The 15738-nt window shown below is 39.3% G+C and overlaps 1 protein-coding gene across 2 annotated transcripts in view; it reads right to left on the minus strand.

Moving 5' to 3' along the window:
• Positions 1-6607: 6607 nt before the first annotated feature.
• The window catches only part of PRMT3 (protein arginine methyltransferase 3), a 71304-nt gene continuing 62173 nt past the window's right edge, over positions 6608-15738 (minus strand). For both annotated transcript variants that reach the window (XM_082318587.1, XM_082318588.1), the window contains one exon: positions 6608-7255. In XM_082318587.1, the coding sequence (XP_082174713.1) occupies positions 7146-7255 (110 nt within the window). In that variant the 3' untranslated portion in view covers positions 6608-7145. The remainder of the gene's footprint in view (positions 7256-15738) is intronic.

The raw sequence follows: 15738 nt of genomic DNA on the forward strand, positions 1-15738 counted from the left end.
TAAACCTATTCAATCAAATAAGCCCTTCTGCAAATTCATCTGCAGTGCTAGTCGTAACATTAAATGCTAGCTTTTCCCTATGCTTTCCCTTGCCTTCTCATGTAATACAATATTTGCCTTTTAACTGGATGTCACTATTTCACCAGCATTAACATCTGCCAATGTCTGTATCAACCAAACAGCATAAAATCTCTTTGGCTTTTCTTTCAAAGTTTGTATATTAAGAGATAGGCCCAGGACATGATTTTATTTTTGGTTGCCTTTGAAAACACTTAAATGCTGTTATTATGCAGTTAATCAACGACGTAACAGCAGCAGCAAATTGTACCCCCAAACCTGGTTTCTAAAAATAAAATCAGCATCACTTTAGTCTTTGCACAAGCCTTTAGTTTCAACTCTTGATCTTCCAGCTCCCCTTCCAGTAAGGGTGTGGGCTCTGCCTGCTTCTTCCAGCAAGTCAGTCAGCGAGGCTGTGACATTCTATTAACTTTGGTAAATATACACTTCTGCAATTTTTTCTTCAAATAATTTAAACCAGGGACAGAAAATGTCAAGAGTCATTACTACAGGGAACTTCAGGCACTATTAAACGGATAGCAGAGAAACATCCTTGAAAGGAAAAAAAGTCTTAAAAACTTACTAGCAGCCCACCTTTTTCAGTTAGCAGCTGTATCTCCCAAACCAGCTTTCTGAATCCTCTGTAGAGCTTTATCTATTTGCAGTTGAGGCTTTGCTTTTATCCGGATCACAGAAGCTGGATCTATCTCATTATAGCACACCCCACAGGACAGAATTTAGAAGGTCAAACTAAGGTGCACACAGAAAAATCCTGTTAGAGACCCCAGCATGACGCGCACTGAAGAGACATTCAGCAATGAAGAACCAGGAGCTTCCAAGTTTGTCTTTCTTGCTTAGCTGCTCTCTGATGGGTAGAACCAGGGAGAGAGTTTTACAGCCTAGCTAGGTACACATTTAAAAGCACTGCAGAAGACAAGGAAGATTAAGTAAGCAACAGATCATAAAAAGGGAAAAAAACCCCTGTAGTTTAGCATCTAAACAAGAAGCGGAGCTGTAAGCATCCATACTCTTCAGGTGGGGTTACTTATCTTCAAGTACATAGACTTTGGGCACAGATTTGCAAGCAGAAGATAGGCCAACCTTCAGTTTTATCTGAATATTAAAAGAACTTTTATGAATGACTAGCCAATCTTAATACCTCTGACCTTGGGCTAAGTATAATGTAAATTACTTAAGCATGAATAAAGATTGATAACTGACAGTTGAGAATATTCCTTGCAAAAAAGGTTAACTATTGGATTAAACACTAAAAACTTCGGTACTTTCAACATTCTTCAGAACTCCTGGGCTTCATTACTAAGCACGACAAAAACATGCTTTCCCAACAACAACAAAAACATCACTTATAGCCAAACCAGCATTTTTTCTAAATGATTTCCCATTCAATAGAGTAAGTGTAGAAATAATTATGGTATATTAAAGATAATTCAATAGGATCACAATCACAGTAATTAATCTACAAGTATATTTTTATAGAAAAAATTACTTTAACTACAGAATATTCAGTGAATACAATATGCATTTATAAACAGGATCATTAGTATATGATATTTTGCAAATGCATAGTGCAAACTGGAAAAATTCGGTATGCCTCCAGTATGGGTGTGTATATGAGCATATATGGTGTTTAGGGTCTGGAGCACGAGTCTGGGGAGGAGCAGCTGAGGGAGCTGGGGTTGTTTAGCCTGGAGAAGAGGAGGCTGAGGGGAGACCTTATCGCTCTCTACAGCTACCTGGAAGGAGGCTGTAGCGAGGTGGGGGTCAGTCTCTTCTCCCAAGCAACAACCGATAGGACAAGAGGAAATGGGCTCAAGTTGCACCAGGGGAGGTTTAGCTTGGATATTAGGAAAGATTTCTTCATGGAGAGAGTGGTGAGCCATTGGAACAGACTGCCCAGGGAAGTGGTGCAATCACAGTCCCTGGAAGCATTCAAAAAGCGTGTGGATGTGGTGTTTAGGGACATGGTTTAGAGGTGGACCAGGCAGTTAGGCTAACGGTTGGACTCTATGATCTCAGAGGTCCTTTCCAACCTTAAACAATTCTATGATATACGAGTATGAATACTGGAGACACACACATATACACAATTCCATGACACGGCTAACACCTACCATGCAGGTTCCTTGGTTTTGCTAATGAAGAATCTTTCCCATTAGATGTATAGTTGCCACCTACAATTTGGGGCAGGCAAACTTTCATCCTCTTGGAAAACAATCATGCTATTACCACCATGCAGTCATTTGCCCTTTACTGTGTGCAAGTTTCATGAATTCATAAAGTGAAATGAATTCATAAAGTGAATTAAGGGTCCTAAATATTGCTGATGCCAAAGAAAAGGTGTTTTTCGTTACGCACATGAAATGACATTGCACACGCTTTAAGCAAGGTATCGCAGTATCATTTCCTATTACTTCATGCATCTGACCATTGACGGGAAATGACTAATCTTTGTATTTTTTTTTCTTGATATCATCCTAGATATGCATCATAGACTGAATCAGATTTTTTAGCGTGCTTTAGCAGTTCTCCATTAGCAACAACAACTAATTCCTATGTTTTAAGGCCTGTAACAACCCTCTGTCTGTACCTGTCTTATTGCATCCGCATCCTGTTTCTGCCATGCCTGCAAATCAAGCACGGTCTGGGCAGTGCTGATTGCTGAAGCAAAGCTTACACTTGTACACCATTTGTTGCATCTCTCAAGAATAATCTGCACATTCAACATTTTGAACGAAAGGAGCAGGGAGAAGAGGAGCAGTCTAGGAGCAGGGACAGATGAGTGAGAGCCCTCAGCTAACAGGAGGCTCTGGTCATCAGAAATAAGGGAATGCTGTCAGGGCACATTAGAAATTCAAACAAAACAAAAACCAACAAGCTCCTCAAAATAGTAAAAAACCCCAAAGGCCAGGGACAAGAGAGACATGCTCTGAAATGGAGCCAACAGCAAACAGCTCTGCGTATCATGTCAGACAAGAAACACCCGGGGAAGAACGAGGGGTGTAAACAGGACAGCAGCCACCCACCCGCGGGGTTTGCTGTCTGCATTAAAAACTGCGTCTGTACACACCAGGATGCGGGAAGGAGGGGGAAAAGAAGAGACAGGAGAAAACAGATCTCAAAGAAAGAGAGGCAGGTAAATAAATTCCAAATTTGAATTGCAAGGCTGGCGAGATCTAGCCCATAGGATATACCAATTTGGTATTTCTTAGTCAGGAAAAAAAAAAGATTTTGTCATGTAAGGAGTTGCTCCTAAAAAGATAAATCCTGTCTAGGGTAGAGCAACTCAATTTCTATCAGCTGGTCTAACAGACAAGTACTGTCAGACGATAACTGAAACTCAGGCTCTCTGCAATTTACTCTGTTCTTTCTTTTCTGAATACAGGAGCACACACTAAAGTAATAAATCTAGGTCTGAAACTATGACTATCCCAGTTGTTAAAAAAATATTAAAAAATCGATACCTGAATGACTGACAAATGGCTGTTTCTACAACTACAACCGGGCTGTATCACCGTATCATAAAAGGAATTTAAAGAGGACGTGTAGGAAGCAAACGTCCTTGGCCGTACAGGATCGGGCGAGGGTATCGTAACTCCAGTCACAGCACAACAGGAGCTGCAGCCAGGCTGGCAGAAGGGCTGGCAACGCGTGGGGTGCAGCACAGCTCTGCCTCTGCCCATCACCACGGCCACGCGGCACCTCCGACCAGCACTGACACACAGAGACTACGAACGCCCAACACAGATAAACCCGCGTGATCCTATCACCCTCCCTAGGAAGAAAGTACCCAAGATGAGGATGATACTGTTTGCTTTTCCACAGCAATGAGCTGTAGCTATTTCTTTACACAGGTCAGGCATCAAGTGTCTGCACCAGTACTGGATGACATGACCTGCAATCTGCGTGCAGCAGAGGTAGCTGGAAGACAAGTTGTTACCACCACCTGGAGAAAGAAGTGTTCTCACAAACTGTGCAGAATGCACAACTTGGCATTTCCAGCCATTGCCACAGAATTTTACTTATTTTTTTTAAATTCAGTTACAGATTATTTGCACCTTTGGCCACACTGACTACACGCCTTAGAATAAAGGATCACATTGTGCATGAAGTATTACTATCTCTCACTGGACAAATTCAGTGCTAGTTCTACTCAAAACAGTTACTTTCCACTTTCCTGCCTCTGATTCAATCATTAGAGTCCTTTTAAAAGAGTATTTATTGATCATGTTTCTTACAGTACTTAATTCTCAGAATTACAATTAGGAAATGTAAATAACTGATTGTGCTGTCAGATGAATCCCATATTATTCAACTGCTAGGTTGAGAAAAGCCATTTTTAATTGATGGGCTATTTCCACAGGACACTGTGTGACACTGGTTATTAGATCAATTCCCACTGATGTATTTAAAGTTCTCTGAAATTCCAATGCCTTTATCAATTGACCCTCCTCAGGCTTTACATTAATTAAGGTCTTTTCAGGACATTTTCATTCTGGTTAAATGATACCAAATGATGGGGGGGGTGTGTGTGTGTGCTTTTTTTTTTTTTTCCTTTTTAATAATAGCTAGCATTTCCCTTTTTCTTTTACAAATTTTCAACCATTTTTTCATTTATAGTCCCCTGTTACTGAAGGCTACACAGACTCTGTATAGGCCTTTGCACTGCTCTCCCTTTGCATTAATTTTCTTCCTTTCTTGCCTTCTATGTCAACATTTATACAAACACAAAATCTGCATTTCTACAAAATCTGCAGAAGTATTGAAAAATTAAGGTTGGAAGGGACCTCAACAAGATCATCTAGTCCAATGCCGATACCTCAAAACATTAGTCACGCTAAAAACACGGGAAGCTCCCACAGTCAACTGGGTATCAGATGACCAAATTCAGATGCAGATACTTCCAACTTCTGGTTGCCACAGTACCGAGAACACCGTATGAGAATTTTGCTTAGTCCATCACTACCCTGTATTTCTACGGCACCTTTCGGCAAAGGACAAATTAGCAGCCCATCCTCTACCTTGCATGTTTACTGTCTAATACTGATAACTCTGTCACCAACTCCATTAATCAGCCCAATGCCAACTGCTGGCATTTCATCTGCAAGGTCAATTTTTATACAGAGTTGAACAGTCTGAGTTTCAGATAACCAGGCTCAAGCATTTTAACAATCAAAGATTATCAATGTATTTTCAAAAGGAATAAACCTCACCAAGCTAGAAAAACGTTAGATCACTGAGACTTACACATCATCTACATCACTGTAGAGCGCTCGTACTTGTCAGGTACTACGAAATAAAGCTTGCATCTTGATTTTTTTTGTGTGTGCAAATGGTCTCATTTGTTATTAAGTTTTTAGAGTAAAGCCTACCCTAAAAAAAAAAATTCTGAAAATATGTAGAATTTATAAACTGCGTGCAGTCCCACTTGCATAAAATTGAGGTATCTAAAAAATCAGTGCGAGCAATGAATTCATACCTATTACTAGGTGGACATAATAGCCAAGGTGCCACTATGGGTGGTCAAGCCCTCATTTAGGCCATTAAAATGAGTTAACCAGACCAGATGCTCAGCACCTGAACATTCCTATTAAGCTGCAGATGTGAGCTGAGCTCTTGAACATCCAGATGTTAATCAGGACATTTAAGGGTCTAAAGGTAAATTCAATAGTTTTCACCCAGGAAAGAATCTTCACCCCACCCCCCCAGCCAAGGAAATTACTTGGATGCAAATTAGTAATCCACATGTTTCCACAAGAGAGGATAAAAGCACTGTGAGATGAAATACAAATCCACAAGTCTGTTTTCCGTTCAAAATACAATAGCCCTGTAGCAACTATCGCTTCCGACTCAATGCCCACTTCACTGTATGAAATCAAGTGCTGCCCTGAAGGAGAATTTCAGCTTTTGGAATAGAAGTTTCCACTTTTCTGCCAATTTGGCATTACCACCGGTAGCAGTCTTCTTTAGTTACAGGCAAAAGATTAAGTATTTCACCCCATTATACAATATACAATTACCCAAACTTTGTTGAGCAGATTCCAAGGGAATTTCCTTGTCTTAGTCCTTTAAAAAAGGTTCTAACATCATTTTAACAGCAGTTCAGAGATCACTAGCAAAACACCGCCATCCTTGCTTCTTGAAACGATTTTTGAAACCACTTTCAACACAAATATACGGGTACAATGCAAGCGCATAAACTGCATGGCGTTACCATTCCAACTCTATTGCAGTTTAAAGTGTTTAAACATGACGACACGCACGTCAGTCCTTGATTGTTCATAGGCTGTTTCTGCAAGCAGCCAAACCAAATCCACTGTTTCAGCAACTGCTGCTAGTTGTTCATAGTATTTTTCCTAAAGCTGCTGAAATACACGCTTCCATCCACCTATGCTCCAATGGGCTAGTACAGAAAAAACTGTAGCCACAAATAAATGAGCCATCACTGGATAGATAGAAGAATTTCCAATTACATAGAAAACAAGGAAACCGGCAACTGCATTATATAACATACTCGGTTCATTTATTTAGATAAATGTAACTGAAATGTGATACAACTTTTTAATTATAGAAGTGTAATAAAGTCTTTGTTGCTGCAATCCTGCAGCTGGAATTCCAAACTTATTCCTGCTGGGATTTTCCAGCTGCTGTTGAGGTACACCGGCACATGATTTAGCTGCTTCTTTCCTAAAAAAAACCAAATTGCACAAGGATTTTGCCAGTTGGAGAATAAAACAATATTGAGAGATCATATTTATTGTTCCTCACAGCAAGACTTTAATCTGATTTTTCTCCCCCACCAGTCTCATGTAACCCAAACCCATCTTTCTTGCCTTCCCCACATCATGTGAAACACAGCAGAATCTGATTTTGTTGTCAGTCTCCATATCCCAGTGCAAAAGCATCCAAACAGTACTCTCTCAATTCTAGGTAAACTTTTCATATTCTTGTGTGTGTGTATACATACACAAATCCAAGAGTTTACCATTTTTGGGTGTTTAGAAACAGTTATCAACAGTTAAATCTATCCTTTAAATTTAACATTTCCCAAAGTTATATGCACAGAATTTTCACTGAAGGCTGTAGGTCTGCTGTGTGTCCTTCACTGAAAGGGTTATAAAGAGGGACCGTGGATCCTTTCTGTTTTTGCGGACCGTTATCTTTCCTCTCAAGGCCTCTCCTGCAAAAGTAAAAAGAAGATTACTATGCTTACATTACCGAATCATGCACGGTAACAACAAAGATGCCTTACATACCCTCGTGCTCCATGAGAAGCTGTTCCAAATTAATCAGAATTAAACAAGTCTACAAAAGTTTCCTTTACATTTTCAAAGCTCTAAGCGATGGTCTTAAAGATAAGTCAGACTAACTGCAGTTAAACCTGGTGAGGTGCTGAGTTATGTCTGATGCTTTACTTCTCAGATGACTCACCCAAAGAGCTGATCTGCCAATTATTTTACTTGTGACTGGGGAAAAACTCTGTACTCCTTGGACACATTAACCTCTCTTTGTATCTGGTTGTCCTGGTTTCAGCTGGGATAGAGTTTATTTTCTTCCTAGTAGCTGGTATAGCGCTGTGTTTTGGATTTAGGACAAGGATAATGTTGATAACACACTGATGTTTTAGTTGTTGCTGAGCAGTGCTTACACCAGTCAAGGACGTTTCAGCTTCTAATACTGCCCTGCCAGCGAGGAGGCTGGAGATGCACGAGACGCTGGGAGGGGGCACGGCCAGGACAGCTGACCCCGACTGGCCAAAGGGCTATGCCATACCACAGGACATCACGCTGAACGAAAGAACCAGGGGGAGCTGGCCAGGGGGCAGAGGGTGGTGGTGCGCAGCCGCTGCTCAGGAACTGGCTGGGCATCGGTCAGCGGGTGGTGAGCAATTGCATTGTCTATCGCTTGGTTTGTTTATCCTTTTATCATTATTATTTTCCTTCCTTTTCTGTCCCATTAAATTGTCTTTATCTCAACACAGAAGTTTTACCTTTTTTCCGATCCTCTCCCCCGTCCCGCTGCGGGGGGGTGAGCTGTGTGGCGTTTAGCTGCCTGCTGGGTTAAACCACAGCACTGGTTAAGTTGGATCTGCACGTCACTACCTAGCACTTCCGGGCACAGACAAGTCTCAGCTGGACAGGTTCAAAGTACCATTGTACTATTCCCCCCCCCCCCCCCCCCCCCGAGTTTCAAATATCAACTCGTTTTCTCATGAAATGATATATAACGTCTTTAAATTCTTGAACATAGATTTCCATCCATGAAGTAAGCAAATTATTAGCAGTAATAAAACGTAATATAATAATAGAAGTATAAAAAAGCAAAACTGCTACTCCACAAAATTTAATATTGCATTATTCCTTTGCTGAGCTCCCTATGCCATGTGGTTTCTATTTGCACTGCATTTCATTTAAGCTCTAATTAGGTAATGTTTTTAATCTGGCAGGAAACATTAACACAGAAGTCTTCACAGCACTTCAAGTATACACATTATTAATAGCAAGTTTTGTCTCACAAACTGTCAGGCTTTCTCGACCATAACACTTGGCATATATGCGCTTCAGCTAAAACCAGGGAGAACGCTTAGACACAGAAGGAAAGAGCTGAGAGACATCTAGAGAGGCACTCTCACTTTTGGTGTTGCTAAATTTAAGTAAAAGCTTTTGTCCTAGAGAAATTTCAGGCCTTGATGTTTCTGTTTAACATTTTGTCCTAGGCCGTGCTGATCAAGCCTGGATCCATCCCAACAGCAGCTACAGTTCCACAGCACATCAAGTTTGACCACATTTATTTTTTACATAATTCAAAGGTCTGTTCTAATTTTTAAAAGCACTTTCAGATTCTGAAATAAATGAGGAGAAAAATTCAACCTGTGTGCCAGCTTAAGAACTTGTGTATACTCTCTAAGAAGAGATGTGTTACTTTTTACACACAGGACAGGAGATTATTTGTGGATCTGTAAGTCCAATTTCATGATCTAACAGTCTATTTTATCGTCATGCAAACGTACTCAATGGCTAAGATGTGAAAAGCTTTTATAGCTACGCAACCATCTGAAACTTTATACAGGACTAAATGAAGGGACAATGAACCCATTTCTCTATAGGCACAGCTGTTCTTAACTTCTTTCTTTCCCGCATCTAAGATCCTTATCATAAGAAGATACCAGAAAACTAGATATACAGATATTAGGAGCTCCAGGAACTGATTCATGCTACGTAAGTTTAAGACACGAGTTACAAGTTTGTATCCATCACATAAAAGTCACACAAACTGAAATCCATAGCCATTCCCAACTAGTCATAGGGTTTCCTATTTGCTTACTTGAAAGCTTTATTTAAAAAGCAGTTTTGAGAGACCAAGCTTTCAACAAGGTTCTTGATTTCCAGATACTTAAGGAGCTACTTTAATTAACATTATTCATATTTTTGGGTATTAAGCACAAATTTACTAAGAAGGCAGTACAGGAGGACAAAGAGAATTTAATCTCCTTATTAACTTTCATCTGCTTCCCGCAACTCCCATCCCACACCCCAACAAAAAGCCAGCAAATTCCAGGTTCCCTGGGCAATGCCGAAAGATTCTTCCAGACTTGTGTGCCCGGCTGGGAAGCAGGCCCGTAACAAAAAGCAAAGCCTCAGATCTCTGCAGAGCAAAGGTATGGGGTAGCGTTTCATAAATTTCCCTAAACCATATACAACTGACACTTGGGCTACATCGTCCCCACTAAATACTGGAGAGAGGTTAATAACTCTCGAAAACATTAGTGTGCTGTAAACCTAGTACTTGAAGACTGTAGCTTCAAGTCTTTAGTTTCATGGAAAGAGAAAAACACAATCAAGAGTTAAAGAAATGGAAGCAAACTGCAGACTTATTTGGAAATGCAAATTTCTTTGTTGATATAGACATACATGACTGAACGTATTAATGTGATGTATGTATGAAAAAATTACTTTTTAAACATCTTAGTGTTTGAAATATTTATATACATGGCAATTTCAAGTATTTGTGTGTGAAGAATGGCTTCCTGGTTTTGGCATCTAGACTAAAAACCTGAAGCCAGAAGGTATCAACATCCCTTTAAGTAGAAACGACTAGATTTTTATGGGTTTTGAACTACCTAAATAGAGTACATAGTGCATCAGAGATTGCTTCAAACTCAGATTAGCACAGGAATGGTTTCAGACTTGTCACATACAAAAATAACAAAACCATGGTTTGAAAAGAGCTCAGGATACAATCCAGAAGTGGAAGCCAAATACCTTCAGGTTAGTATTTTATATTTTATTTAATTACAAACAAGTGCAATTCAATGGCCTGGACTGCAGAGAGGCAGAATGGATTTAATTTTTAAATCTGACCACGTGTGAAGTTTTTAAATAACACCATATTTATGTTAGAAAAAATAGAATAAAACTTTAAGCCAACAGCATTAACATTTTCCAGTAAGGTACCTGAAATGACGTGCCCCAGCAAGAGACTAATTTTGAAGTTGGAGGACCTTCACCTTCTATAACACATTGGGGGACTAGAAGAATCGGGATATCTTGTTTGGTGGCCTTCAGTCAGATACGCAAAAGATCAGTTACAGCTCAAACTTTTATGCAACTTAAACGTCATTGCAAAAGCTCTGGAATGACAAATTCTGTTCCTATAGCCTGGCTCTGGCTTCATGACCAACATACACATTGCATTCTTTTTATCTTGAGGAAACTACACACTCAGTGAATACTATAATATCTGAAGAAAAAAAAAATACACAAAGACAGATGTTGCCTCATATTGCAAGGAAAATTACCTATACAGGCTTTTTAGTCTTGTTTTTAATGAGCTTACCAAGCAGGTATCTCTTAATTTCACCATGCTTTTGTGAAGATTGCTGCTTGCAGTTACTAGAAAAAAAACTCATCTCAATTTGTTTTCAGTCCTTAATAAGACCTGCAATTTAAGCTATATTTGTAAATATTTAGGAAGCCCATTGCGGAGCCACTTCATACCATCATTTTAAAACCACAAGAACTACATCTAAGCGGATGATTCTACTAAACACGTTATAGGAGAGCATGATCTCGAGCTAGAGCAGTAAGTTCTCTGGTACTCTTCCATTAGGCCTCCCTTGCCCCATTCATCTCCATCCCTCACACCAGCCACATCCACCCTTAATACTTTTCTACCTCACTGGATCCAAAGTATTTCCCAGCTGTTCATTACTTAGTGCGATTTTTAAAAGCCATTCTTTATGTTCTGTTAAAAAGCTGAAGTTTTCAATATTCTTATTGCAAAAATGAAAACAAATAGGAATTTGAAAACTAAGCCGGTTTCAAATTCAGTAAAAATTTTAGAATTCTCCATTTGGCACAATTCTCAGTTGCATCCACAAACAGTAAACTGACACAAGATCCACATTATAAATAATAAATGCAGGATATTTTTTTCAAAGGCTGGGGTATAAACATCAAAGAAAGCTTTTCAAGAATGACTGTGGTACTAACACTGTACAAAAGATCAAAAAAACGTATTCTTTGATAATTTTGTATTTTTTTCATAATTTAACAGTTAGTTGGAGATTCCATTTCAATTCTTGTGCAGCTTTATTATTAGGACACAAATAACCTATATAACACAATGTGATTTGCAAAGAATTGTGAAAATGGTTTCACACATTATTTAGACAGAGACAGATTTGCCAGGTAGAAGGACAAGGTAAAGGAAAAAGGGCATTATAGCTTCTCTCTAGCTAGGAAGTTTAACCTAGTTTGAACATACAGATTTTCAGAACTGCTACAAAATGCATTATTTGATATATTTTAACCTTCTATTTAACCTATCTTTTTAAAACATTCAGTAAGATAGAAAGTCTCTGAGAACTGAAATTCCATGATTTAAATTAATCCATACTTCAATCTTACCTTTTAAAACATTAATACAAAGCAATACAATAAATGAAGTAAAAATCTAATTTCATAAGTTATAGCTGACTATAATCAGAACCCTCAGATCCTGTTTGTAAAGGCAGTTAATGAAACAAAGCAGTCCGTTTTTCTCAGCTATTTCTTATGCAGTAACCACATGAAATCTGCCTTTCGAAAGAGCCTTTTCTGAGGGCCGAAGCAAACAACAGCAGTGCAACCAAGTAACAGAAAGGCAGTTCTGAACAATTAATCAATGTCATGGAGATAGAAAATGACTGATGTTTTTTCACCATTCTGCTGTCCTATGAGCTGCCTGGAGGAAGCTGTCTCTGGGACTCAGCTGCATCACCTTGCTCTTATCACGCTCAGTTGAATGCAAGTAAACCACACAGTGCCATTGCAGTTTGATTAGGACAAAACTGAATCCATTACGATCCCCTTCCTGCATTTTTATTATCCCTTGGGGAGTCCTGAAATTGTCCCCCAAAAGAAAAAAACAGAATTCAGCAGAAGTGCTGCACAAGCTTGCTAGCACAGGAAAAAAATGCATCGCTACATCCATACTGACCCACTGCCGAATAATATACGTCTGATTACAGTACACTCTGTGCATGTGCTCTGAACACTTAAAATAGTTTATTTTGGTTCTGACTTTTACCATCAGTGAAACTGCGAGCAATCGTTCTTTCACTTATATTTGTGCAATACAATCATACACAGGGTACGCCTGCAGTTTGTGAGCGAAGATACCTCTCAGTACAAGAGCCCTATCACTACGAGTGCTTAGGCCAAAAAACCATATTTTTTCAGTCTATAACATGATTAATTGGAAAGGATTTGACTGAATCCAAAGGTTCAGTCTCCTGCATACATATCCATAACATCTACTTAAAGCTCAAAACGATCCATGGCAATGAGCTTGTAATGTGAAGAAACTACCCTGCCTTTAAATAATTCACCTTGATGTCCCTTCCCTCTTTGATTACGAAAAAGATTGGAAGAGTTACTGAAGGTAGCCAGCAACCAAGATCCTTCAGGTTTCTTTCTTTTCTTCCTGTGGATGAGCTTTATGAAGCTAACAGCGAGACAAGTAAGGACATGCTACTCAAAGCACTCTTTATTCTGACCCACATTAAAATTACCAAAGATCTCACTGGAATTCTTTCAAAGACAGCTGCTAGAAAACTGCAGTGCATTTGGGCTAAAGACACCTTAACTACCCAACTGCCAGTGAGAAATATCTTTACAAATCCCCTACACTGCAATAACCACAAGCTTCTAAGTAGTAGTCAGATGTGCCTTCACATTTACACAACAGTAAGCTTTGACACTGCTCTTTGTGATAAGGTTGTCCTTGCTTGAGACTGACAATTTAATCATCATCTAGTTTTCTACTCTGGTTTAGACCAACCAAACCCACAATCTTACGCAACACTGAGGTCTAGCACGCAACTGGAAAAAAGCAACTCTCAAAAGCATTATTCCAGAAGAGTTGGCTAGAAAGTAGTTCCCATAGCAGTTCCCGTCTGTCTTCTGAAAATGCAAAAGAACAATGAAAGACAGAAATAATTTGTGGTGGGACCATGAGCATTTCCCTTAAACTCAGTAACTTATCCTTAATCCTCCTATTCATTTTTTTAAACTGCAGGCACCTGCAGCTGTACACAGACCACCACCTTCCCATTTGGCCACGTCTCTCACTGCATCCCCAACCCGATGAGATGCCACAAGCAGTTTCTGTACTGAGCAGTAGTCACTGCCTTTTGGTATTATCCATCTGATCTGTGACACCCTTCTTCCGCCGGCTGGTTACTTTTATAAACTCAGCAGCTCTTTGCCAACTCCTTTCTGTTACATCTTTGTTCGGCCTCTTCTGAAACGATGTTGAGGTTTGGTCTTCTCCTTTCATGCCCCGAGTATATTCTCTGAAGCATTTTTGTACCAAACTGGCATGTTTCAACTCCCTGCAACAAACTATGAACTAGGCTGCTGCAAAGAAGTCTACACAGCTAGTTGAGTAAGGTAAGACAGCCTTGTATAGCGGCCTAAGATAACGTGCACACGCTGCAAGCGACCGAGATTCCCAAGATAGCTCAGGTACCAGAAATAGTTGTCACAGGGAACTGTGAAGGCCAGATACTGGTCCTCCAAAATGTATAGCTGCAGTAGCCAAACTCGCTCACCTAGAACTAGTCTTATTTCACTTTTTGTAGAAGAGATCCTAAACTGTATAGCCTTGCCTCAGTCTTTCTCTCCCAATATTCATGACAAAATTCTGAGAAAACAAGACTGTTGTTGCTGTACGCGCCATATCCCCTTGCAGTCGCAGAACTCGCAAAGGGGGCCACACAGAATGGCACAAGAAATCCATCCAAGTTTTCCTGTCTAGATACAAAACTCCTATTATCTTTCAACAAGATAAAACAGCCATGGGAAGAGATTCTCTCAATTTAGTGCCTGAAATACGTACTTACAGATGTTTCTGGAAAGTCAGCAGGATGATTTTAAACCGCAGATTTCAGAAGATACAGTGTAAGACATGCAAGATTTAGTCTGACCTCAAAATTCAACGTTTAACAATTACTAGATTTTAAAACCGAGCATCATTTTTGGAGGTATCACTTTTAAGTGAACAAGTGACAGCGTTCTATAGACACCACGTTGCAGCTGCAGACAGGCAAAACAGACACTAAAATCTCAATTAGGAACCAAATTATCCAACTGGGACGCACAATACTGAAGTATTTCAGTATAAGATCAAAACATTCAGACAGATTAATTGTGCCAGTGTTGTTTTCCTACTTTTAACAGAACTCTCTAGGTAGACAAATTAACATTTTTCAGTTTGTAAATTTACAAACAGCTACCCAATTATGGAGACTGGGGAGTTAAAGATAATCAAGGATTTTACAGGGGCCTAGTCATGTGAGTTCTACTTCAGTTTTGCTGTGCTAGCCCCTTTTAGCACCATAGAAGAACAAATCAAGGTTTTACTTCCACTGCAAGGCAATATCAAGAACACAAAATGCCGACAATATGCTGTTTTATTGCTAATAGAATTTGCTTGCATACAGATCTGCGGTTTAACTTAATGCACTCTTACTGAAAAGATTCTGTGAGCCCTGCAAGATAATTTTTGTAAGCATTTTATTTATTTAATAAATGCTCGAGACAACCAAATGAGAATGATATTCTGTATATAATTTTTTGTTTATGAAACTTAGCAGGAGTATTTCATGTTTGGACCATTAATAAGAAAAAGATACTGCTTTGGCATCTCAATTTCTATTTTCAAAATAAAGACATTTTCAAGCTATTAAAAGGGCTGCTAAGTGAAGCCTTGTACTCTGTAGGGAGTCCACAATACAATAGCCTTTTGTCTGAGAAAACCCAGTTTTTCTGGCAATAAAATATCATCTGGTTTCTTTCTCCAGTTTCTTTAATTTTACTGCATGCTAAGCAGTTAAAGCATATCCAACATGCTGATGCTACTTTGTTTTACTTCATTGTGCATCAGCTTCAAGTCTCTTGTCACAGTTTGAGGAATAAAACTAGCTTTTCAGAATATATTAGGAGTAAGAGACTCTCCCCCACTCACACATTAAATCTAAACCAAATCAACAGAAATTATCCATTAAAACTACATACAAAGCTGGCTAGTTATCAAGCTGAAATTCAGTGGCAAATCAGAAGTATTAATTAGGTATAACTTCTATTGCCTTGCTCTCCAGACCTTTGGACCTAGATTAAA

This window comes from Platalea leucorodia (assembly GCF_965183815.1).
Source record: "Platalea leucorodia genome assembly, chromosome: 7".
In the NCBI taxonomy this organism is placed as follows: domain Eukaryota; kingdom Metazoa; phylum Chordata; class Aves; order Pelecaniformes; family Threskiornithidae; genus Platalea; species Platalea leucorodia.